Source organism: Scomber japonicus, chromosome 13 (assembly GCF_027409825.1).
Source record: "Scomber japonicus isolate fScoJap1 chromosome 13, fScoJap1.pri, whole genome shotgun sequence".
Lineage (NCBI taxonomy): Eukaryota > Metazoa > Chordata > Actinopteri > Scombriformes > Scombridae > Scomber > Scomber japonicus.
This window is the reverse complement of record NC_070590.1, coordinates 14,361,714-14,388,846: the sequence shown is the minus strand read 5'-3', so window position 1 is coordinate 14,388,846 and position 27,133 is coordinate 14,361,714. Positions and strand designations below refer to the sequence as shown.

The 27,133-nt window shown below is 39.9% G+C and overlaps 1 protein-coding gene across 9 annotated transcripts in view; it reads left to right on the top strand.

Annotated features, from left to right (window-relative positions):
• Positions 1-11,869: 11,869 nt before the first annotated feature.
• Positions 11,870-27,133, top strand: part of LOC128371121 (transcription factor COE1-A) — an 84,920-nt gene continuing 69,656 nt past the window's right edge. For 8 of the 9 annotated variants that reach the window (XM_053331352.1, XM_053331347.1, XM_053331350.1 and 5 more), the window contains exons 1-6: positions 11,870-12,000; positions 12,786-12,942; positions 13,705-13,768; positions 15,010-15,065; positions 21,466-21,539; positions 25,992-26,060. In XM_053331352.1, the coding sequence (XP_053187327.1) occupies positions 11,870-12,000; positions 12,786-12,942; positions 13,705-13,768; positions 15,010-15,065; positions 21,466-21,539; positions 25,992-26,060 (551 nt within the window). The remainder of the gene's footprint in view (positions 12,001-12,785; positions 12,943-13,704; positions 13,769-15,009; positions 15,066-21,465; positions 21,540-25,991; positions 26,061-27,133) is intronic. The other variant, XM_053331348.1, reaches the window with a different exon arrangement.

Genomic DNA, 27,133 nt, shown 5'->3' with positions numbered 1-27,133 from the left:
TATGGCCTGATGAGAATTAGATCTACATGTTTCTGGAGCCATGTAATGATATGAAGTATTGTATGAAAGCGTATCATTGCTTGGCTTCGGGACGCCCAGTGTCTTGGGTATGCCTGTTTCTGTGACGAGATAGGTGTATGTCCTGATCAGAGGCCGTGTGGATAATGTGTTTGTGGTCTTAAAAAAATATAGAGGGTTTTGATTCCAGGGCCCCTACGTTGATCCTGATGCTGACCCCCTTGGCGTCATGATTAATTTGCCTTCAGTAGAGGTTTCCTATGGAAAAACTGATTCTGCTTTGGCTTCCTCTTCAGGGTGATGTACAGTGTAGACACATTTCTCCAGAGAGCTATATTGTTATCATTTGTAAACTGATTTCTACTTGTGACTTAATGAGGAGGGGTTTAGCCTGGGGCGGCCTGGAAGAGCCAGTTTGAAAGATGTTGTTCCCGGCCGCCTTGGGGGAAGTTACTATATCACTGTACTGTATGGCAAGCCAATTATAAATGGAGACTCAATCCGGACACTTATTGCCTTCTTAAATAACCTTTCACATACACACAAAAATAATAACCCGGCAGACATGTCAGTTGCCAAGAGGCGTGCCCAAGGTTTATGACATTTACCTGCTGATATATGGTCAACAACAACAACAACAACAACAAAATCATTCAGCCTGATTGGCTCAAAACAACCTTGACTGAAGTAGCAGACATGGCGATTATATCTGAAAATGGCTTCCAAATATTTCAACTATTTGAAGCATTTTTTTTCAGCTGTAATTTCGCCCCAGGTCTGGTTGGGGGTCAACAGTGGTTAAAGGGCCGCTGGTTGAGCCGGCAGCGTTGCCGCTGACGAGGGAATTGCGCGTGCGAGTGTTTTGTTGTCGATCACGAGGCTGGTTCAAGAAAGAGTCCTCACAGGTTTTTACATTTAACATGATAGGTGCAAGCTGTGCAACTTTACATTCAAACCAGGAGACTCTGTGGCATTTTAAGTCAAGGAAATGAGTGTAAATCCACGCCAGTAAAACTATTTCTTTTTTTTTTTTTCTTTCTGATGACATAGATCCTATACAGTCAACTATTAAGCTAATAGAGTGTGTAACTTTGTGCTACTCTTGTCCAATAAAAGCTAAGTGGATCCATAAAGCTCTTCTTCAGCAAATCAGGGTAATATCGTTCTTCTATCTGACATATGTGATGACATATAAAATCAAAAGAAAATATATTTATGTATTCCAATTAATGTCGCCATTCTTTACTCTGTACAAAATATTGTGTGTGGGTGTGTGTGTGTTATGAATTATCAATGTCAATCAATATGGTGCAATGCTCTCTACACAAGCTGAACAAAAGGCCAACAGACTTGTCACAAGAATTCACAAAGTTTCTACGCTTTCTCCAAAACGATATTCTAACATACTTCCAACATTTTCCCTCACAAAGGATTTCACTCTGACTTCCAGCCGTGATCCGACTTTGTTTTATCACATGGTGCTGATTACTTTTCATTATCCAAGAAATAATCCAAGAATTAAACTGGCACCTGTATTCAGATCCATTCAAACAAACAAGGTCCATGTGACTGATTATTGTTCTCATACCAGACCCCCCCTCCCATCATTTTCATTGATTCTAACTGTCCCTGTTGGACCAATCAGAAGAAACTTCACAGTCAGTCTTGCTCTAAATTGTGATTTCTGTATTCTTGACCTGTATGATCATTTTTGTTAAGCATACACATTTTTCTTTGTACAAGTCAAACTCTTGGATTTGATACCACTCCCCAAAGTCACGGAGGATCTTAATTTTGTTTAAGAACAAAATGTTCAACATAACTGCAAAATCAATATTTTGATGTATCAGGATGTTTTATTGTTTGTCTGAGTTAAGGATTTGAATAGCAACAATACAATGTTAACACCAGAAAACTGAAAAAGGAACATATTGATATATATCCACCTTCTGAAGAACAATCTCCAGAGGAATTATTCTGCAACGTTTTTATTTTAATGTCAGAATAATTTCAAAGAAGTTTCCTAGAAAGAAATATGTAACTTGGTAACAATAACAGGAAAACTACAGATACTGTTAAATTGATACACATCCAATTACTTAATTAACATAATCCATTAACATAGTTAGTGCAAAGCAAATCAGTTGAACATGTAAAAAGTGGGACTTTTTTTTGTGTCAATGTAAGCAACTAGCTCGTGAACATAGTGGAGCATTTAGCAGCTAAAAGCCACGTGTTTCACTCAGGAGTTGGTGGAGTCCAAAACTGAGCTAAAAGAAGAGTAAATATTGGACTTCATAAGGTGATATGTCACTGTTGTGTTTACAGCTTGTTCTGCTGCCGAAGCAGCTAAAACCTAAATAAATGCAGGTTTAGATGGAGTAGTTCTGTCAAATAAATGTTTTCCCTATAATTAGTACCAAAATACAGAGTTCTCACTCGGAAACTTCTTAGGACAAAGTTAACGTTATCAAATATTCCTGACTTGATAAACTGGATTGGCAAAAACAAACAACTGATCTCATCTCCGACTGGCTGTGTTGTCAGATCTCAGAGTCTGGTTTTGAGTTTCTTCTGTGACATTACAAATGTTTCCTGTCTTGTTTGGGGCCGTGAGGGCTGCCCTTGTTGCTTGTAAGAAAAACACCCTATTTTCAGAGGCTATATGCTTATACTCTCCACATGTTCCCTTGTGTAAATTAGATGCGCACAAAAATGTACTCTGTGATGAGAATGCAGTGGGAATAATGTTGTTGTTTTTTTCGTTTTTTTGCATTCCCATTCCCAGCCTTGCAAACAAGTAATGTCTGGAATTGCTTGTAATTTGAGAAATAATTTGGCCATCATCAAAAAGTTGCCGCATGGCTTTTTGGGCTCACTGCACTCTCAGTTGAATGATTTCATACTTGCTGCTATTGAATGAGCACAAAAGACTTGAGATTTTGGTTTAGAGTGTCCATGACACAATTACAGTATATTACTATTACCACAGACCCCTGTTTTATCACACCTATTTTTTTCCTATGACAGTCAAAAGACCAACACCTTTACTCACCTTGCACTTGGTTTTTACATATACATGGAAAAAAAGACAATATTTTGAATATGATGCCTGCTGAACCAGGTGCCTTAATCAAATGAGAACACAAATCTGAACCTTCTGTCAGTCTGGAGGGGGTTTCCTTACAGAAACAAGGACCTGGGTTTCCCAAAACCTAAACAGGAAGTACAGTATAACTCAGAAATAATCCCAAATCAATCCATTTTGTATGATAGACTAACAACAGACATGAGCTGCTTGTGGTTCCATGTCTGGACATGAAAATGATCACTGCATAGGATTTCTCTTTTAAAGTATTAAAGAAGAGCCTAGGTGACAACTTGTAAAATACAATGATGTTGTTTTGGGAAACCTGGTTCTGTTTCGAACTCTTTCTCTGCCCACTACGCCACGTTATCGTGTTTTCTGTATTGGCTGCTGCTGCTATCACTCGCTGGTGTGTCCGTGTAGAGAAGAGCAAACTTCCACTGTGTCCGAGGCAGAGGGAGACTTGGCCCTGCTTTTTACCTTGTGAATTACAATGCATTCTTCTTCTGTGGTTTCGACATGGATCACTGTGTTGCTGCCTCTTGAGACCTTTTCAAGAAAGATTTAAAAAAAGAAAAAAAAAACAGAAAACAGAACCTTTTCCGTTTCTTAACTTTGCTATTATGAAGTGCCAGACCCTCCTTGAAGCCAGTGTTGGCACTGAGTCGCAGGTTGCGAATGAAGCGACAAACTGAGCATGGAGGTTAACTGTGGTGCTAATCTGTCAGTGGCTGGGTGCTAACATGGCCGTGTTTAAAAAAAAAAAAAAGCTATATTAGCCATATTATTCCTTCTGTTGATGACTATGGTCAGTCTTGTGTTTCTGACTGCTGCACTGCTGTTTGCTGACATAGCGAGGTATAACTCTGCTGCTGCTGCTTTGCTGATGAATGTAGACTAGTCTTCCTCGGCAGGATCATACAGACAGATGTGAGTGTCTGGTGGAGCTTTTCCTGTTCGACTTCCTGTCAGATTTTGTGTGGAAGCTCACAGAGGGAGACTCTTGTCATCAGGATCCAGAAAGATCATGAATGTTGTATCTTTATATGGCCGCCGTCCTGCTTGTATGTTTAAACCTTTTTTTAATTAATAATATGGTTCGATATATATGCTCTGACTCTGTCAAATGTTGCACGTTAGAAACTTATTTTCTAAATTATATTTTATTGCCTTCTTTCCCTGATCCCAGTGTTCATACCGTTTGTTTGATATTTATTTGTTTCGTCCTATAAATTAACATGTAAGGAGACTTCATAGCTTTTCCAGAGTCAGAGACTTAATGTGAGCTTCACAGACATGAGTCATTCACAATGAAATCAGAAATTCCCCAAATGTTAAAAAATACCTGCCAAAAAATTACAAAATGTACCTTTTTGTATTTTTACATGAAAATACTAGATTTACTCATAGTCTATAATCTATAATCATTATGAATCAATAGGCAAAAATAAATCCATCTCAGATGTTTGTATGTAATCCTGCAGCTGCACTTTGGAGATACAAATAGTTATATAGACAATCATGAATTAATATCTAATCAGACAGTAAATAAATTAGAATAGAATTAGAATAAATTAGAAATAATGTAATAAAACAATGGATACATACATATATAGAAAAAAAGAAAAAACAAATAAATTATTTCGAAAATCCAGAAAAAAAGCCAAATATTTTTTAAAATAAATAAACTGGCTAAATGTGGAAGTAGTATGTACGCTGACATCAACACATATTCACCGATTCTCACCAGGATCACTACGTTATGATATGAAGAGTGCAAAATCACATTAAAATACCGTAGCTAGTAGTAGCTTCAGTCATTTCTTTATGTTGTTCATGTTCTGTTAAAGGAGACATATCAAGTACTTTTCTAGGTTTTTTCAAGGCTTGAATATCTTTGCATGATTTACAATTTAAAAAAGCTCCTTGTTTATCTACTGTCTCTTTATGAGGCACGTCAGTTCATCCTCTGTCTGAAACAGGTCGTTTCAGCACTTTCTCTTTAAGACCCCCTGTCCAATGAGCCCACTCTGTTTTACATTGGCCAGCTTCAGGAAGCTGCATCTCAAAAGACTTCCACTGCCTCAGGAGGCTACGTAAACAGAAAGCAGTTATTTTTCTCATTCTTTACTCAAAATATAGACTTCTCAAATACACCCGTACATGTTGGAGCCAATATCTGAAATATGTAACAAACTGTGGGACAACATTAGCAATAAAGTCTTTTAGACTACACAACAGATGGCTGACATCGTGATGATCTGACATCATGAGGAAGTAGATGACATTGCAAATAGTAAATGCCAAATTGGATCAGCCGGAGATGGGAACTCCTTAAGAGGTTAGAGTTAGGTTTAAAATCTCCTAAGAGTTTCTTAAATTCTAGCACCACTTTGACTTGTGAGGAACCGTTATATATACGTTCACCTCAAGCTTTGACATTTTGACCGTGCTTTACACAGACACCAAACATCATAACCGTATATAAATAACAGAAAATCACCAATGCATCATATGTCCCCTTTAAAGTTTCTGTTTCATTGTGACTTGAAGAAATCATTTTTTGTGAAGCTCATGAAGCGTTCTGTCGTTGGAGGTTTGACTCAGCAAACAGAAGCTCACCTTTGACAAATTCACCTCACCAACTGTTACTTTGTCACGGCTCTGGACCGACCGAGGTTTAGATGCTGAGTTTAGGAGTCAGATCGCCTGCTCTCTACAACTTTGGTGAGGAAATTACAAAAAAAAAAAAAAAAAAAAAAAAAAATCTGATCAGTTTTCTGGGAAACGTCACCACTGCGCCAGAGATGTTTCGTCCCTTCTGGGTGCTTTTTTTTGTTTGTTTATTTTTAAGAAGGGCTTTGGTTCGCAGTTGTCTTGTCAGGGAGCTCCTGAGATTAACCAGGGGTCACTAAAGGCTGGTGGGCAGAGACCCCTCACCCTCCCCTGCAATGAACGATTGGAGGGCGCGGGAGTTACTTTCCTCTTCTGCAGACTGATATCTTACTAAAGCAAATGTCAACAACCCACCCTCAATAATAAAAACAAACCCCTCTTTCTATATCTACACACATCCAACTCATCATCCAACACTGCAATATTTTACATCTCCTTCCAGACTTGCCAAAATGCATGAAGCGAGAGACATTTAACAAAAGGAAAAATATTTATTCTAAAGCATCTGTTCATTTTCTTTCTCTCTCCTCTTTTTTTCTCTTGTAATTTTAATAATGGCGACAGACAGTAACACGACTTTATAGGAAATCCATACAAGTCCTAACATGTAGAGGATGTGGGAGGTATCGGTCATCCTGAGCTCCACAGCTACATGCTGTTGTTACAATGCTTCTGGTCTTGTATGGTAACTTATTTGACGTGATCAACAGCATGGGATCTTTCTGTAGTTAGTCCTGTGTGTGTTCCTCTTCCCAGTCTCAGTAGGAAGGCTGTACTTCATTGCTAAGTGCTCTACAATAGATCTCTTGGTGATTATAATTTCACAAAGAAGCAAAACCTGCAGAAAGTGTATCCTGCTGAAACTAACTCGATCCTCTCTTTAGCAGTGACGTCTATATTTGTAGTTCACATATATGCCTGTTCGAATACAATATCTTGACTGTTGTTATATTTATGTTGTGTAATAAATGTTGTGCTGGGTTTATACTATTGTTTTAACTCAAGTTTTTCTTTTTGTTTTGCATTGTATACTTTTTTTTTCTCTCCGAGGCACAGTGGGTGGCTTTATGCACAGGCGTGGAAATCTAAAAGATGTTTTTTTTTTTTTTTTTTTTTTGGTTGTACTGTAACAACTCCAGTTTTTTTGTCTCTGGCTGCTCGACATCCTGCGGACACCTGCCCTGAATCTCTATTGTGTTATTGTGCCTCTCTCTTTTCTTTTTATTTCTTTGTTATTATTCTTTTTTTTTTTTTTAAATCATTCTTTCTCTGTTGTATCAGCCAGGAGTTGGTACTGCAGCTCTGCTTGTAACCACAATAGTCTGATTATGTTTATTGATTTTAATATCAAAATAATAAAACCATTAGCACCCCATCTGGTCTCCTGTATGTTTGATTGGTCAACATAACTGTGTACACGTGCTTTGCATGACTGACACTGCAAAATCCTTGATTCAAACGGTTCAATTGAGTTGAGTATAAATCAATAGTAAATCTATTTCCACCTGTTCACATGTATACTGTATATAGTAAGCTTTAATGTAGCTATTCATATGTCCATTCCCATTAATAAATATTGGTTTAAAGCAGATAAAATATACCTGGCTCTGTAAGATGGGCAATATCGGAGATTTGACCAGTTTCCAAAAAAGACAAAAATGGTTGCCTGCTTTTGTTGAAATGTACCTTTTTCTCTTCTAACCAGCATTTATGAGACTGTGGAAAATACTGTACTCTTCATCCACCAGACTACAGTAGAGGAGAAAGAGTAATCAATGTAGAAAAGACCACAACCTTGGTTAGCTGTGACCCTGAAACTATATGTCTGCTTTAATTATACATTTTTTTCTTTTTGCTGTAGGGAAGGTCTTTTTTCAGAAGAGCAGAGGTGGGTGTTTCATTATTCTTTTTTTCTTCTCATGTGGGACACCAAATAGTAAAAAAAAGCTTAATTTTGCCTCATGCTGAAGCAAAGATGAAAACGTTCCTTACTCTGTGGATGCAAATACTTATTTCTCTTGTACTTGGGTAAAATATCTTTATCAATACAGCTATGCTGACAACTTGCCAGGTTTTTCAGTGTTTACCATATTTGACCTGAAAATGACCCTTCAGTGGCACACAAACATGGCGTGAAGTGATTTTAGTCTAGGGTTAGAGTCCGTTACTTTAATGCTGCTCATACATTTCATACTGCAGAAAAATACTGCCTTCTAGTGACTATGTTCAGTACTGCATCAACATGTTCTCAGGCTTTAGAGTACTCAATACTCCACTTATTCATATAAAATGTCTAAAATAGAAAACATTTGGGTACTGCATTACATAATCCTCTATTATTTTCACATTTTAACAACTGAAAGACATCAAGATTTTTTACAAAATGTTTGATCTGGATCAACATTCAAACAACATATTAGGTTGTTTAATTTGGAGGACTTGCTGGTAGTAAACTGTGACTGTTAATGTTAGGGTTAGCATGCCAGCATGCACATTACCAGGATCCTGAAACTGACCATCATTATTTTATTATTTACACTTGTGCGTTTACTAATGTGAACCATCAATGTGCCTTCTGTGACAAAGGCCTTAAAGTCCTCTACCACTCAAAAATATGCCTTTCTTCTTGTTCCTACAGATGGATGTTTGAGCTTCACTTTGCAGAATGATGCATGTGTAAAGTTTGACACCAGAAACTAGAATTCATCTGCTTCAATTGGAAAATTAGAGTGTTCTGTGACATCACAACAATTATGTAGTTTGCAATTTACACAAACTTCAAGCCTCCAGTGCACAGACACTAAGAATTAACTTTACAGTAACGTACGGGACTTCTTGAAATAAAAAGTATTTTCTTTTCAGGATTTTTCAATGAGGAGGAGGGAGTATATGTCATTTTGAGGATCAACTCCAGTCAAGTTTTAAGAGATAAAACTGGGGCAGCTGTGCCTCAGGAGGTAGAGTGTGTCGTCCACTAATAAGAAGATTTGTGGTTGGATCTCCAGCTCCTCCAGTCAGGATGTACTGAACCCCAAATTGCTTTTGAAGGCTGTGCCTTCAGTGTATGAATGTGAACGATAAAATACTCCATAGTTGAGCAGGTTGGCAACTTGCATGGTAGCCTCTGCCATCACTATATGCATGGATGAATGTGGCATTTAGTGTAAAGCACTTTAAATGGTAGGGGCACTAGAAAGATGCCATATAGATGCAGACCATTTACCATTTTACCTTAATAATACTCTGATTGGTGATCAGAGGTGATCATTGGTGAAAAAATGATAATTACCACTTTCAAATTCTTAAAATGGTATCTACTCTTTCTCCCTCATTAAAAGTCAAGACTATAAATATGCAAATATTTTTCATTTCAAAAGTTGAACTGCTTGACACAAGATGTCTCCCACTTTACTTTAAGTCTGTTCTCAGTATTTGTGCACTGGAGGCTTCAAGTTTCCTCATCACACTTGTGTGAGTTGAATTTTTACCATGATTGGCTCTAAACGATAGATTGCGATTGTGTAGTTGGATGGGTCAGACACGTGATGGCGCTGTTGCGTTGTTTATAGACAGATAGTGAACTGACAGGAGAGGGACACGCAGACACACACAGCTAGCACTATTTCTGTCACAGTGAGTTCATAGTGACATTATATCGGACACGATGCTGCTCCTGTTCTTTAAAGTGCTCCCGTTGGACTCCAAATTTTTAATGTTTCAGTTTTTTTTAAATTATTTTTAAGAGATTTTTTATAATCTCTCTTTTGGAAATCATATTTTATCATATAGATTATGTGAGGCATAATTCAACTTTTTCAGTTGGCTTTTCAATGTGTGCACTGCTGCATCGTGTGATACAATAATCCAACAGGATTTGAGTCTCACTTTTCTCATCAATCATCAATTAAAAATGTGAAATCTGTCTCATAAAGATAATATCTCTTCCTAAAAATGTAACTGATACCTTTAAACACTTTGAGGCCTAATTCTATAATTGGAAAGAATATACACTTTCGAACCCATTAGATTAAATCTTGGGTTATCATGTAAGAGCTGAGATGAATAGATGAGTATTTTCTTTAATATCTTTAAATAAGCTGACACATATTTAGCCCTCTCTGATCAGATCCCCTCCATTCACTCATATTTTTCCCCTGAGCTGTATACGTGCTCCTGTCTCTCTCTCCTCTATAAGCAGGAAAGTGGAGCATAAAAGACTCTTATTCTCCATAATCAAGGTCAAGAGCGTTTTTCAATATAACCTTTGGGAATTAAAGGCTGGATCGGCGCCAGTTCGCCCTGCCAATCATTTCCACAGCCGGCTGAATAATACAAAAGTATTTGACCTTTTGCACCTTAACAGATCGATAGCTTTTTAAATCTATTATTTTTTTAAAGAGTTCACAGAATTATCTATTAATATTTGTATTTTGTCTGGATCTCCTCTCTGCGGTGTGATGAATTGTTTCAAATAACAGATGGTGCTGGAGGGAGAGACAAAGCGGGGAAATCTGGTAGCAATTATCCTCAATTATGTTCATTGTTATTTCGAGCTAATTATTGTTATTGTCACTTTTGTTTGTGCGTCTTGCGGTGCTATAGTCTCCAATAAGCAGGCCTACAGAAGACAATGGGCTGCATGGATATGTTGTGGCGATGAAACATGGCTTTTTATAATTGAGCCTCAGCAGCTGCTCTAACTCAAGGTAAAGATCTAAATGCGCAGGCTGAGGTTTCATATCAAATTCCCCTAATGTCTCCTGATAACATTTGTCTAAATAGCGGGCCTAAAGACTGTAGGCTACGTGCTAAATATCAATGTTTTTTAATTCTTTAAATTTCATTTTTAAACATAAAAGCTTCATTACGCGCTGAATCCAGTATTTAATTTGGTTATTCCGAATTTGTCAGAAACTTGGAAGTCTGAAAGCTTCACTATGAGCTGTGAAAGGCTTTTTTATGAATAAGAAAAATAACTGTTTTATTTCCATGGCTTAAACTCTGTACATTTTTAATCTTTCCCTGCTAATATTTGCTTTGATATTTTAGGTAATTAAGTCGTGCAACCGAGAAATATCCATCCTGCTGAGGAGCCATTAAGCAATCTACCAGCAGGACCATGACTCTGCTCTGCATGGAACTTTCCCTTCTAGTCAGTTTTCAGTGTTGTGTTGAATTATTGTTCAGATGTAGCTACAGATAAGAGGGTTTTTGTAAGGATAGAGCGGGACAGGACAGAGGAGGACAGAGCTGCATACATGAGGCGGACCAGACTCCACTCTAGCCTTTGTTTGGGGGCGGCTCCTCTCCTCTCCTCTTCTCTCCTCTCCTCTTTTCTCCTCCCGTCTTGTCCCCTCCCCTCCTCTCCTCCGGTCCCCTCCCCTCTTCCCCTCCCTTCCCATCCTAGCTCCCTCTCTCCCCCTGGGGCGGGAGAAGCCCGTGTTTGGTTCTCAGAGAGAGTCCTTTGGGAAGAGTCACAAAGCGTTTCTCCTCAGAGAGAGAGAGAGAGAGAGAGAGAGAGAGAAAGAGAGAGAGAAGAGAGAGAGAGAGCGTAGCGGCGAGAGAGAGCGGAGCCATCCGGAGTAAGCAGCGCTGCTCTGGACACCACAGACTCCAACACGTCCCGGACTGCTGGACTAAGTCAGAAGGAGAGATAGCCGAGCAAAGAGAAGAGTGTCACATAATGATGACATCTCATCTGGGTGCTAAGTTGATCTCTCTTTTCTCTTTGACAGCTCAAACTGTGGATCTCTAAGTGCATCAGGAGTGACTTTTTAACAGCTTTCCACACTGGGCCAGTCCACTTCCTGCTGCCCTTCTGACAAAATAAATCTTTGTTTTAAGAGTTTGGACACTATTTCGACATGATGTCCCCTCCGTTTTAGCACCCACTCTGTGCTCAGGACAAGTATTAGAGGGATAAAGAGTCCGCTACTTGATTTTCTAGCGAAGCGCTGAGCAGCAGAGAGCGCACCCACGTTGCTCCTCTTGAGTCAGAGTGACGGTTCCACGGGGGAACAAGTGCACAGCCAGGCGAGGACAGACCCAGAAACTGAGGGACAGGCACTGAGCCACGGAGATTTGTTCATGTTCGGAATCCAAGAGAGCATCCAGAGAAGCGGCAGCAGCCTGAAGGAGGAGCCGCTGGGAGGAATGAACGCTGTCCGGAGCTGGATGCAAGGGGGCGGCGTGCTGGACGCCGCCACAGCCGCCCAAAGGTGAGCTTTGCCTGTGTTGGAGGAGATACGCTACCATCCTCCTGCACTTACCAAATCATGGAAACAACGTGTTTCTTCTTCCTCTGTCAAGACTCCACAGCCGCCTGTACAGGACACGAGGCTGTGTTGATGCTGCTGTCTGTGCGGCGCTGTCCGGAGAAAGAAACGTGGATTTAACTGCTGCTAGGATAATTTTGGAAATTGAGATTCTTATGCGGGATGATACACCAGCTCATAAATAGCCTGTTTAATTTCAGGGCAACGTGCTAACATAGGCTAATTGCAACATGTGTTTGTGCCACAGATTTTTACGCACAACACTCATCTTCTGCCCTTTTTACTTAGCTGTGGTTTAATGAGCAAACAGCCAAAAGGACAAAATACATAAATCATTGGTTCATAATGACTGATTAAAATTAAGAAAAAAAAAATATATGCTGCCTTTTTTTCTAAACAAAGTTGTATTTAAGGGGAACAAATGTCTCCCCTTTGGGCGCAGAGTCAGTGATGTCAAGGTGAATAAATCATGACCTCATGAACAGAAACAGATTTGATTATATTTTCAGAAAATATTTGAGGTTGAAGTATTTTTCACAAAATAGCCTCTCTTGAAAATAATAAACATCCTCAGTCTAAGCGTTAAAAGATTCAAATCAAGCAAATAAAAATGTGCACAGATTATAGGCCCTCATATTTGAGAAAAAATTATATATCTTTACAAAGTTCAACTACTGTAGCTCCTCCACCATCCTAACACCGACTCCTCCGCGCCTGTGTGTCCGCAGTGGAGTGGGTCTGGCCCGGGCTCACTTTGAGAAGCAGCCACCCTCCAACCTGCGGAAGTCCAACTTCTTCCACTTCGTCCTGGCTCTGTACGACCGGCAGGGTCAGCCGGTGGAGATTGAGAGGACCAACTTCGTGGACTTCATCGAGAAAGAAAAGGTTGGTGCAGAAATTCAAACTCACAACGGCCTCATTATTCAATATCCCGAAGGATTATTTACAATTTATTGTTTCTCAAGGCCTGATTATTCTACTGTTATGCCACTGATTTTGTTTACTGTCACGTTTATATAATATTTACAATAACTTAAAAATGTTTATTTAAAAAAAGAACAATTATTACCAGCCTATTAATTGGCTACTATTATTATTATTATTTGTATTAGCCAATTGTGGCTAAAATGAGACACATATAACACACAATAAATGCAAATACTGTATTTCAAGAACCTCTTTCGATCCAGTTTTGCATTTGACAATAGCAGAAAATCCCTTTCGACATTGAAATGGTTTTTAATTTACAGCTCTTTTCAACACAACCACTTTTCTTTGTAAACAACGGCGGGGCGACTGGTCTCCTCATCAGTTATGACACCATTTAAATTAACTGAAATTCAGTGTTGGATTTATTCGCCCTGCAAACATAACCGGTGATTACAGAGGAATTAAAAAAGCCACAATATGATTACACACGGAGACATTACAGGGCAGCCCCGCTGTGAAAATAAATCACGTTCATTTAAGTATTCAATTACTTGGATGTATTCTGCAGGCCTACATCTGCATGGAGCTGAGTTAAACACACACACACACACACACACACACACACACACACACACACACACACACACACACACACACACACACACACACCTCCTAAAAATTTCAATAAACAGCGCAGTGTTTGTTGTGTGTGTTAAGGAGACGAGCGGAGAAAAGACCAATAACGGGATTCATTACCGGCTGCAGCTCCTGTACAGTAACGGTGAGTGAGGAGCCTGACACTCAAACACTCATAATTATTTTTAACCACCTCAGCTTGAGTTAGAGAACAAATTCACACTGACCAGCTGATGTTTTTTTTTAGATTTAAATGTGGTAAATGTGTCCTTTCCTGGAAGCAGTGAGCTGAAGTGTTGCAGAGGGCCAACAGGCTGACACAACTTACAGAAACTTGCACTTTGGGGTGTTTAACAGTTATGTCATTTGACCATTTGTGGATTCATTTCACTGTTTTAGAGCAACTACAGCACATGATTTACTTGTTTGCTTTGTGGTTTATAGTCACTGTCATTGTCATTAAAGAGTTTGACCATTGTGAAGTGGTGCTGTCAGTGTGGCTGCATGGTGTGGTGTTCAGGCCTATATCAGACTCACTCTCAGCTGGGAGGGAAACTATATAAAGTGTCAGGGATATCACAGCTCCAGCCTCCTCTGGGATTAACACATGTGGGCATAATTAAAAGCTACAATTTATGCCTTGTGATTATTGATTTAATATCTCTGTAAGTGGGCATTGCAACAAAACAGTATGTGAGTTTAATAGGTTTTGGGTGTCCGAATCCTAGTTTTTTTATTGTATCATAACTGGAGCAGGCGGTCTACGGACAGAGGATGTTGGACTAATTGTATATATCTTTTGGGCTATAAAAATAACATTGACTTGACTTGACTTAGGCTCAATATTACAATAAAACACACAGAAATTTAGTAGCATTAATGTCACAGTGTGAAGTGATGAACAGTTACTGGGTGATCTCTAATACACACATACACAGACACACACAGACACTCTGAAGCCTCCACAGTGCAACCCTTTTAATTTGTGACCCCTTAAATTTTGCGATGTCAGGTTGCCTGTGTGAGCAGTTGAACCACAAAATGATTCCTTCATGGATTTGATGATTTTTTAGAGGCCTTACCCTAAAGAGGTAAATGTATTTAGAAGAATTAATAAAAAAACAAAGATTTTTAAAAGTCAGCAAAATACATATAATTTTGTTTACTAGAAATATTTTATGTTAATCATCTCCTGAACTTGAAGCTTTATCTTAGGGGATCTTGACCCCCCAGGTTGGGAACTACTGGGCTTTACTTGCAGTAATTAAGCTTTACCTTATTTGACTGAACAAGTTTTTTTTTTTTTTTTTTAAATGTGTGTGTTGTTGTGCTTGTCAAAATCTATGTCGAGTTTATGATTCTCTCTCTTCTCCTGCGTCCCAACAGGAATCAGAACAGAGCAGGACTTTTATGTTCGACTCATAGACTCCATGACTAAACAGGTAAACACACACACACACAAACACACACACACACACACACACACACACACACACACACACACAGAGACACATACACACACACTGCAGTCTGTCACCTCTCTTGTTACCTCTCTGACAATGAGCTGCTCCACTGATCCGCCTGTACTCTGCCGCCCTCTTCTATCTGCATGTACTTGTACACACGAAAACTGGGTGTTTATGTGTGTGTGTGTGTCTGTGGGTGGGTGTTTCTACAGTGTCTGTGTGTGTGAGTGGGTGGGGGGCACACACACTGCATGGCTCCAGGCATTTTTTGCCTGTACTTCTCTCGCTGTGATTAGAGCGAGGAGGCAGCGAGCGGGTGTTGAGGAACAGGAGCGTAATTCTGCTACTCACAGTGGGAAGTGGAAAGATATAACGGCACCTCTGGGATTTGGTGTGCTGAGCAGCAAGCGTTTTCTGATCAGATCCAATTTTTCTGTTAATGTTTGTGTTTTTGTTTATATGTGCGTTTATGAGCGAGAGACAGAGAGAGGATGCAGGGAGAGGAAAGAGGGAGACAACAGATGTAAGACAGAGAGATAGACAGTTTTTGTGCTCAATGTTCCTCAGGTAAACAGACAGAAGAAAGATGTCTTTTTTTGTTTTTGCACAAGGAACAGAGAGTGAGAGTTTTCTGTGTGGTGTAATGCATTGTGTATGTGTGTGGGGGCAAGGTATATGGAGCCAAGAAGCCACACTATGCACTGAATTCTTGCTAATGTGACTCCAGGCCCTGATAGAGTGTCACATTGCTGCTGCCGCTGCGCTGCACCACATGCTGAGTGTGTGTGTCTGTTTCTGGCAGGCCTAAGAGACCACACTGTTCCCTAATAACACTGTTTAGCTTGAGCCTGGTGGGGTAACAGACCAGCACACACACTCGTATTTCCATCACATCACATTGACTTGCATTCATTTCCTGGAGTCTTATCCCAACTTTAACCATAACCCTAAACTCACCTTAACTATAAATTAAGTCTTCACCCTAAAATTAATGATTTATATAAAGAGGACATGCTTTTTGTCCGTGCAAGGGACAAAACTGTGTAAACAGATTTGGGGCCCACAATGCGAGGAATACCTGGTCCACAATTGTGCATGCTTTATTGGTCATTATGCAGTTTTGTCTGGATGCTTAAACACTGAAGGTAGCATGCAGGTAGCATGTGCCCTTTCCTATTTGTTTTCCTCTTATTCTCTCTCAACAACTCCTGCCACCACCACACACACACACACACACACACACACACACACACACACACACAGATGCACACTCACACCCACAGACTGACACTCACACAGGCAGATGCCTCAGTGCCTTGGGGAAAAATGACTTTTCCTTTTCAAACATAAAATCTCTTTGTGCTGGTAAAAAAAAAAAAACCTCAGCCGTTATTTGTGTGTGTGTGTGTGTGTGTATGTGTGTGTGTCTATGTGATTCGCAGCGGTAAAGCAATGGAACACTAACAGGTGGTCAAACCAAAACAGCTGTGTGGTTGGATTCATTGGTTAGTGATGTCATGGCCACTTTCTCTCTTACCACACACACACACACACACACACACACACACTTGCAGACACACTTGCAGACACACACAGACCAGATAGACGACAGACACACACATACACTCTGCTGGTCTGCCACTCATTGACTCATTGTTCACAGTTTTTCAGAGTTTGTCTTTCTGTTTATCTAAAATTAATTCACTACATAGACATATTGTGATCCAAAACAAAAACAAACATGTGTATCTCCACCTACATGACTGTAATCTTCTATTTAGTATCCTCCTGAACTGATTGACAGGCTTTTAAAACAGTAACATAGTCCTTACAGTAAGACAAGAGATAAGCTGCTCATGTTTCAGATGCTGTTTAAGATTTTTTTTTTTTACATTAGTCATGTTTGTAAACTTCAAATTTGAGATATTTGTATAGAAGTAAAATATTAAAAACTATATTGAAATAATTCAAAACTACCAGCAGCTCTACCATCTAACCTAACAGTTAAAAAAACTATGTGAGACCGATTTAATATTTCTGTGTTTGCACAGTGAGACACAATCCACTATCCCAAGATATGTGAGGTTTTAATGTTGATACACAGTGATCAGTCAAGTGGCTGCAATCATGACAATGGATTTGTCCAAAAACATAGCCATAGTGATATCACACCTCTGACCTATTTTAAAGATGGGTGAAGCAGGTTAGATACATTTTGATAGTTCACAATGGTTTAAAATACTAATAGCAAGTGCTGCAGATGAAAATTTCATGTAAATTACAGAAACCCTCAATGAGAGATTACACCGTGGCACAGAAGTTAGTCGAGTAGCAAATTGCACATGGATGCATTTTATATGGTCAAAAATGACAGAAGGTGCCATTAAAGTGCAGACGTCCAGCTTTGGCTGTTGTTCAGTGTTGTCCAGTATTTAAATCTGTAAAAGTAAGGTCTGAGGTTTTGTTATTTAATGTGGATGTGCTGCAGGGTGATATTATTTGATTTGTGTTGAGAATATTACTGGATGCTGCACTTAATTCCTAGTCTGCTATTTCTTTTTATCTACCTGTTTTGTGTGTGTGTGTGTGTGTGTGTGTGTGTGTGTGTGTGTGTGTGTGTGTGTGTGTGAGTGCACTGAGAGGGCCAGCAGTGATTGTGTTAAGTGGAAAAGGAAGACTCTTACTCTTTAGAAGCAAGGCGGGGTGTGTTGATCACGACTCTGTCCCAGAGAATAAAACATCTGTCATTTTGGCCTCGTCGAATCAGTAGCTCTCTAGTCGACCTGACGCTAACGCAAGAAGAAGTGTGTTCCCCTGCTTATTGCTGCCTTGTTTACACGGCACGCATGTCACACAACTTCAAAGGCGAGAGGAGAGAGCAGCAGAGATGCTGTATGAAAGGCGCAATGAGGCGGAGGAGAGGGAGGAGAGGGAGGAGGAAAATGCAGATGAAAGAGAGGAGCAGAGCAGACGAGGTGACAGAGTGATGAAGATGAACAGAGGCCTGGACGACATAGAGGAAGTTGCACACTTAGCCAAGACCTTGTCATAGAGGGAAGATTAAATATTATTTGCAAATTAATCTTTCTGGTAGTCAATCTTTTCTTACTTGGACCTTAAGATGGCTCAGGTTGCCAAGTGGGACAGAGCAAGCGTTCTCAGGAATTCTCAGGAAAAGTTTAACTTCTGTGATCCATAAAATCATTGCCATAATGATGCAGTTAATAGGCCCACAAACAGGGTCAAACAAAGCAAGGATTAGGCTACCAGGTTTTTGGTCTGGCACAGAAGAAGATGAGTCAACATTAGGAAGAGTGAAGACTCAGTTAGGAAAGAACTCAAAAAGGAAAAAGTGACCTGCTAACGTTATGGTGTGATTATGGAACTATGGTTCATTTGAGTGTGTATCGATATATTCTGTCTATTGCAGAGTTATGAGCAGGAGGTGATAGATGTAAGAAACGTTAAAAAAAAGAACACATAATGATTTATTGACCTCTGCTGTGATTTTGGAAGAAAGCACAGTTACCTCAGTCCTAATTCTGTTCATAAAGATAAATGCATTCACCTGGCACAAGGTGGGAAGATTTTCTTCTGCGTGTGTGTGTGTGTGTGTGTGTGTGTGTGTGTGTGTAAGAGAGAGAAACAGAGCAACAAAAGAGCAAAATTGCAAAAAAGAGAGAAGGAAAGAGAAGTTGAGGTGACATTGATTCATGTTTGTCCAGAGTATAAAGCAAGTTTAGAGGAAGTTGCCTGGCCCACTCTTTTCCCAGGGCACAACGAGCAGGTCTAATCATAGACAGGAGTATGGTTTATAAAGTACATTTCCTCTTCAAATCCTGTCTGTTCTATAATTTTACTACAGTTCCCACACTCAGATTTGATTTCATTAAACCACAAACGAGGGAAAATGTTACAGTTCGATTTTGATGGAGAGGGATAAGAGAAACTGTTTCAAATGGCTGTTGGATCAACTTCTATGATGTGTGTCAACAGGAGCTTCTTTGCTTTGGCTGAGGTCAGCTGACAAGTTTTCAGTCTGGATATCTGCGTATTTCGTTTCCTGGATTTTTTTGCTTCCCATTTGGCTGAAATCACACTTCAGCCTCTACTCTGCCATCATGTCCATCATCAAGTAGATTTTCTGAAGTGGTTCTTTTGGAAATATTAGCTTAGCTCTGTCTACTTTTACTCATACCTGCATGGACTGGGTGTGCACAACTCTATGATTTTGGATCACAAAGAGCCCTAAAGGCTCCAGGTTAATGTCTCAATACATTTCAGCAGGTGGTTTTCAACTGGAATACATGCACATGCATGAGAGATTACAACTGACAAGGACCCAGGGCCCTGAAACAAATGGGGACTCCCATTCCAGCAACACAGAGGGTCCTGGAGACAACTAGCTATTACTGTGAAATGCTTTAGGCTACAACAATATTGTAATGGGGCCCTTTGACTGTGCAGCCGCTGTCGCTGCTCCCCATTAATGCTGCAGAGCTCCAAGCTATTCTGGGGGCTATGTAGGCTGTAGTTTCTACAAATGAGGGGCTCACAGTCTCAGCTTATTTTAGGGCCCCATATAGGACATGCTTGCCCTGGGGCCCCTGGTGGGACAATTCAGACTCACGTTAAGATTTATACAATATTGCTCTTTAAAGTGGGCATATCTCGCTTTTTGTGATTTTCTGGCATTTTTATACTGCTATGATGTAGGATGTTGATGTTAAACAGGGTCAAAGTACCAACAACGGAAGTGAAGGTGTGTAAAAATGCTCCCTGAGACACAAAAGCAGCAAAGGTTTACTGCTTTGAATGCTTTGTTTGCAAAGTTAACACTACTTCCTCCTCATGCTGACATCAGATTGTTTGTACATGCTCACTAACAGACCGTTCTGTAGCCTTTGTTGCAAAGGTTGTTATACGGGTTGTTCACATTGTCCGCTCATATACTGTATTTTGGATTGATTCTGGCTCAGACATGTACGGATGTATTCGAGTTTCTTTTTCGAGTCAAGAATGAGTGAAAGAAGTGAAATCCTCCTACTTTTTTCTTGATGATATGTCTCCTTTAAAGCACCTCTCCTTTTTCTTCCAATCTGCTTCTTCACGCAACCTCATCCTCTGTCAGTTCTTTGAGCCCAATTTTTCCAAATGGAAAAACGTTTTCACTGACTGCTGCACAAAATGCAGTGCAACGGTGCAGGTATACCAGGAACAGGAACAGCACTGGACCCCTGCAGCGTTCCTGTTTGACACTTGATAACCTTTATAGATCAGCAAGATCTATAATCAGTGTTACAATTTAGTAACTCATTGTATATTTTCAGTTTTCCACATGTGACATCAGTGAATATTTTGCAGCTAAATGTGCATGCTAAGTGTGAATGAACCTAAACTTATGTTCCCTTGATGGCAGCATGTAGTTTGAAAACCCAGTTGAAGACTACAATAGAGGACAATGAAACTTCTTTATCATTCCCTGAGAAAAGTGAGCTTGTCATTCAATGAGACTTGCTTGAGTTTGGAGTGACGGATCAAACAGACTGCAATAGACCATAGACAGACAGGGCATGTACACTGATTGATAGATAGCTTAGTGGTCTGTGACTTGTGATGTCTTTTTATTCTGGGTATCCTTAAAAGAAGCAGGAATATTGTATAGCTGAAGAACAGTAAAGCAGGAGCCCTTTACCAAACTGTGGCCACTACATATACACAACTTCAGTCTTTGGAACGTTAGACTTCAGAGATCACCTGTTCAGCATGTGATCAGATGCAATATGGTTGTTACTTCATTGTGTGTGAAGGAGGTGTGTGTGTGAGGGGTGATAGATGCTCCATGCAGAGACAATGAAGGTGTGTATGTGTATGTGAAGCAGAGGTGTTTCTGCTGAACTACGTGTTCTTTTAGGTGAAGTGGGAACCGACCCATTAACAGCTACACTATTTAAAAAAAACATCAGTCTTTCTAGTTTAACATTGTCATAGTTGTTCCACAATGCAGCTCTGCAAAATATAACCGTATGGGTGCAGTGGACTGAAAACATGCAAATACATTTTAACGCCTCCATGCACTGGTGCATACAGTGACTATCAGATTGTGTGAAAAATGTGCTTATGTTGTGTTTATAAATATAACAGATTATAGATAATCTTATAGATATTAAGTTATGAGTTACAATATAAGTTTGCTTAATATATTTGTTAATTAATATCCTTGTTAATTAATGTATTTGTTAATTAAAAAATATATTAATCCAATTCTACTCACACTTGAAACCAACACATAATATATATCTTTTTTTGAACTCCATTTTTATTCTGTTTTACTGTCAGTCTGCTAACTTCCTTTTCTCTGTGTCTCTCTTTTCAGGCGATTGTTTATGAAGGCCAAGACAAGAACCCAGAGATGTGCAGAGTGCTGTTGACACATGAGATCATGTGCAGGTGAGAGTAACTACATCACATGTAATACTTCCTCAGCCCAAATCCATCTTCATCACAAATCCTTACAGCTCCTCTCCTCTCTTCTCCTTTCCTCGATCCCCTTTCCTTGATCCTTTTACCTTCTGCAACATACTTTGTTCATCTGCAGAGAGTTCTCACCAATCACCTCTCTGTACTCGAAACATTTTTTATTTTGTCACCCTCATTAACCCCCCCACACATACACACCCAGATGCAGACATACACATGAAGCCATACCAGTTTAGGAAGATGAGTTTTAGCTATCAGAGTTGTTGCTTTAATTATAATCTAAAGATGAATTTCTTCAGAAGTAGGTTGGAAGGAAAGAGCTCTATTTATAGCATTTTGCCAACCTATCCTATACAATAGAAAATGTGTGTGTGGATGCATGCGTTGGTGCAAGTGTGTGTGTGTGTGTGACGCCTGGTTAATTAGGACACAGAGAAACTCATTAGTCAATCTGAACCCTCCTGTTGTTTCATGGCTAACAAATGGGCCCTCCTCCACAATCTGACTATAAAATATAGGCAGGGACTCACACACACATGCACACACACAAAAGTATGCATATGCACGCTCCCTCATACACACCACAGTTATAAAAATTCAAATTTACCACATGAATTAAGTTTTTCTTATTCCCTGACCTTGTCACTGAACAACTTTAACTGTAACAATATAAATTGGGGTTCATCTATATGCACAAGCAGGGATTTCCGCTGTGAAATCAGGCACACTAATATTTCATTCTATACCTCAGGCAGTTCAGCTGCTGAGGTTTATGGAAAACCCCATTGAAATTCTTATTATTCATAAGGAATTTGTAAATAAATAGTGTTTGGTGACACATTTTATCGTAACTTATTGTTGTTCATCATATATATATATATGTATATATATATATATATATATATATATATATATGTATATATACATATATAAACACTTTGAGTGGTTGGAAGACCAGAAAAGCGCTATAAAAGTACAGTCCATTTACCATATACGGCCTGTACAGTAGAAAACCCTCACATCTGTCCTGCAGGGTTATTCAAAATCTTCCTCCAGGGGAGCAACAGTGCAGCTGAAGCAGTGCAGAAAGTACGACTTCTGCAGTGAGTGTAAACACTCGTTTGTCTGCAACAGCCGCTGGGGTCAAAGTTACGGCTGTTGCCTCGTGTTCTCACATGCTGATACTGCAGCGGGGGCCTCACACAACACACAACAGAGAACACACACACAAAGAGCTCAGGGCATCCATTAATCAGTGTGGCTCATTGTCATGATGGTGCTATTAGCCATATGCTCCCAGCCAATCTGCCACCACACAGCCCTGAGTCACAAACCTGGTTGGAGCTCTGGCACGAACAGAGGTTTCACTCTCGAATAGATGGAGGAGGCTGCTGTGCTGTACAAAATCTTATATGTATGACTTTTTAGAACAAATTTTAGTTCATCTTTCTGTATTTCAAAAATATAGATGGCTTCATCCTGACAATGCTGGTTAGCAAATATTTCGATATGAATGATTACATGATAATGGAAGCATATAGCAAGGTTGTATCCCTTTAAGCTCTGTATGTAACGATGCTCCAGGATAAAAGTACCCATATGTTGGTTTGTTATTGTATTTTAACAACATTTCTCAGTTGGCTTTAAGGCTGCAACAAACACGTCTTTTTTATTATCAGTTAATCTCTTCACTATATTTATGATGAATTTATTGATGACATAAAAATTGCTCTGAGGGCCCAATCTGACATAATCACATTGCTTGTTTTATCTGACCAACAATTCAAACCTAAACATGTTTTATTCACATTGATACAAAACAAAGGGAAATGGCAAAACCTTCAATTTGAGAAGCTGGATTAAATGTTTGGCATTTTTCTTTAATACATTTTCACAATAAATGTTCTCTATCTTTTCTTCTTATTGATGAATTGTAAATAATTTTTACTCACATTTTCATATAAAGAACAGGTGAGAATGGTATCTTCAATTCATGCTATTGAGACTCTATTGTTTAAAAGTGTGTGTGCATGTGTGTGTGTGTGTGTATTAGAGTTAGGAGGAGGGATGCGGGGGGGGGGGGGGGGGGGGGTGCAGATGATTAGATCATCAGGATCCAGAGCAATAAGTGCTACATTACCCCCATCCCACCCCTCGTTTTCCTTCCCACTCCCCCTCCATTTATAACCTCTTTTACCCTGCTCCCTTCTTCTCTTACTCTGTTGCCCCCCTTTAATCTTCTCTCCTCATCTACCTCACCTCCTCTTTTCCTCCTCTTCACCCATCCTTCTCTCCTCAGGCTTGGCCCCCCCCCCCCCCCAATTTTCTCATTCCCTTATCTTCCATTTTCTTCCTCCTCTCTAACCTCTAACTGGTGCTTTGCTGTTCTCCAACGGGACCGTGTAGTGACCCAGTTCATAGAGCGACAGAAAGGAAGTGACAGAAGAGAGCAGAAAGAGAGGCAGAGCAGCAGATAGTGGAGACAATGTGTAAGGTGTAACGTATCAGTCTCTTTCTTTCCATCCCTGCCATCTGTGACAGTGGGAAACCTGAGATGTCTCCCCTTCCTCTTCTTCCCTCACAAACCTCTCCCCCTTGTTTTAGCTTTCCCTCCCACTCTTACCCTTTCACTTATTACCACCACTCCCACCTCTGGCTTCACCCCCTCTCCTCCTCTCCTGCTTACACCTTTATTCATAATTGATGCACACAAGAAAGCCTCTTTGACAGACTTGTAGTATACACATTGTGTGAATTTTGGCACGGACGCCACTTTTTTTTTTCTTTCATACCTGTGTGTGTTTGTGTGTGTGTGTGTGTGTCCCACCCTTTCCTCATTAGAGCCTCCAGGCTTCTTCAGTCCTCTCCACCCTCCACCTCACCTGCTCAGTACAATAAGGACAGAGCAGAGGTTGTCATGGCCTGTTTTAAAAGACCACAAAAGGCAACTCTTCTCTCAAAATCATTAATAGCCTTTTGAATGTATTTTTTAAATAAGCAGTAAGTGAATCTTCACTGGTTCAAAACTACAGAAGGTGCTGCTCCAGATGTAAAACGAGTCCCTGGAGATCTTTCAGGCGTCATGTCATCTGGTGGCATTGAATAATAAAGATGATAGAGTTGTGAGTTGCCCCGCCCTAACAGGTGCAGCAAAGCTAACAGGTGGGGGAGAGAACAGTTGACCAACATTCACAGTCCTGAGAGGAGATCTAGTCATTCATTAGAGGGGACCAAAATTTAGTGATTGAGACCATAATGACCTGTTAAAAAAACTTGTTGTGACTGTTGGTGCCATTGCACATAAAAGTACTTGTACATTGGCCTCAGACTCAAGCCGTAGTAACTACTGCTTGGTTTCCCATTAATATGCATGGCCTTTAAAATCAAAGAAGAAAAGAGCTATGTCTATTATGCATTCTTTGAGGAAACTGTTCTGTGACAAATCATTGTATTCATTTAGCTAGTGGACCACCTAGAACCCTATCTCCTGTTTATTTACTTGTATTTACTACTATTTTGCAACAGCAAATATGTCTAGAAGGAAACATGAAGTCACCAAGACTACAGTCTCTATCGATATAACGAGAAATGTTGAGATTGAACATATCAGCTGTTCTTGCAATACAATATTCACTTGTAGCAACTAAAGCTATTATGGTTTTGTTTCTTGTTATGTTTAGTCACTCACATCATTTGTTGAGGATGGATGATAAACAGATCATGGTCCAAACTGAAAATGTAATTTCTTCCTATCCTTGACAAATGTGCTTTTGTTGCTTAACCAACCTGCGTTACCAGACATTCACCATCCATGACTAATCACTAGTGAGTTGACCAGAGCTCCAATGAACACGTTAACACTAACTGTATATAAAAATTGCTTCTTAATCAGTTGGGGCTCAGATTAAACACCCGGGGGCCCATGGACCCATGGAGGTCTCAATCCAGCTCTGTCTGTTTCAGCTGTGGTGATATATCTATTTTAAAATCAAAACAGTCAGTTCTCTCACTATGTGCACTACACACTGTATGTCTTAAGATGAACAGTAGCAGGGTACCACAAAACGGCTAAGCTCACCAGCTGGCTAGTCCTCTAAAAACTTAGTGTATTTCTTTCAGATCCTGCTATACACTCACTTTCCGTGTCATATAAGTCTATTTTTATCCATGCTGTCAGTGCAGCCCTGCTCGGCACAGTAGACTCACTTCTTTCTGAAAAACTCCTGTTGGCCTGTTTTCAGACAGACTTGATAAGTTGCTGTGAACATGGTGATAACATTCAGTACATCAGAGAAAATAAAGCACATATGGTGTAACACTCCCATATAAACATCTAAATTTGAACTTCAATATACTGCACTGTGTGTTGGCTTTGCCTGAGCCTTTTGTAACTTTGCCCCTTGTCTTCTTCTCTTCTCTTAGTCGGTGCTGTGACAAGAAGAGCTGCGGAAACCGTAATGAGACACCCTCAGACCCTGTTATCATCGACAGGTACTGTCTCCCACTCAATCTTTATCTCCTCCTCTCACACGCACACACACACACACACACACACACACACACACACACACACACACACAGACACACACAGACAGGCACAGACACTGGATGAGTAACTGTGTTGACCTGTTTGAATGGAGGTGTGGGACTGGATGTTTGTGTGTTTAGATGATCTGCTGTCACTCCTGAAATAGATTCTTCTTGGCTAGAATCTACGGCTTCTGTTGGGATGCAGGGTGAAAATATGAGTCAATCAGACAGGAGACAAAAAGCAGGACTCATCAGTGGTGGTTGAAAGCAGTAGGACTTCAAGGTCCATTTACATGCACTCTTGAGCTTCAGTAATGTGACCGTTGACCTGCGCAGAGGTGACACAAATGCACATCAGCTGCTCGGTAACTACCTCAAAGCTGGCAGATTTAGGAACACATTCACACTTATGCACACTTTCAGACATGAGTGAACAAACAGTGCTCAGATGAGTGCTTTTTTTTTTTTTTTACGTGATGCAAAATACAAAGCTGTTTACTAGCAGGAGCTGTCTGTCGTTTTCACTGCTGCTTTTCCTCCCACCTGTCTGTCTGTTTGTTTCGTTCTTCCTTCCTGTCTGTCTGTCTGTCTGTCAGGGTGGAGGACTTAAGTTATTCCTCCCTTATCTCCCCCTCCTCCTCCCTCCCTACCTCCTTCACTCCCTTTACGTGTCTCCTGCAGCAGCACAGAAAAATGGGTCATGAGCAAAGAAAAAAGTGACAGAGAAAAACTGAAATGAGATCCAACCTCATTTTAATCTGATTTCTTCTCGGCAGTTGTTTTAACCCTTTGTGAGCAGGTTTTTTTTTTTTTTTTTTTTTTTTAAATGTGTGCAGGTCTGTCTGCATGTCTGGCAGAGCGATTCACGAGGAGACGAGTGAAATAGTGCTGATTCTTGTCACTGTCATCACATCATCAGACAACCCAGTAATTATTTCTTCATGTAACCAGTAGAAGGGATTCAAAAATCCTGTGACTCAAACTTACCTACACTTTTAAGCCTTTTAAAATGAGATATAATTTATTATAATTTA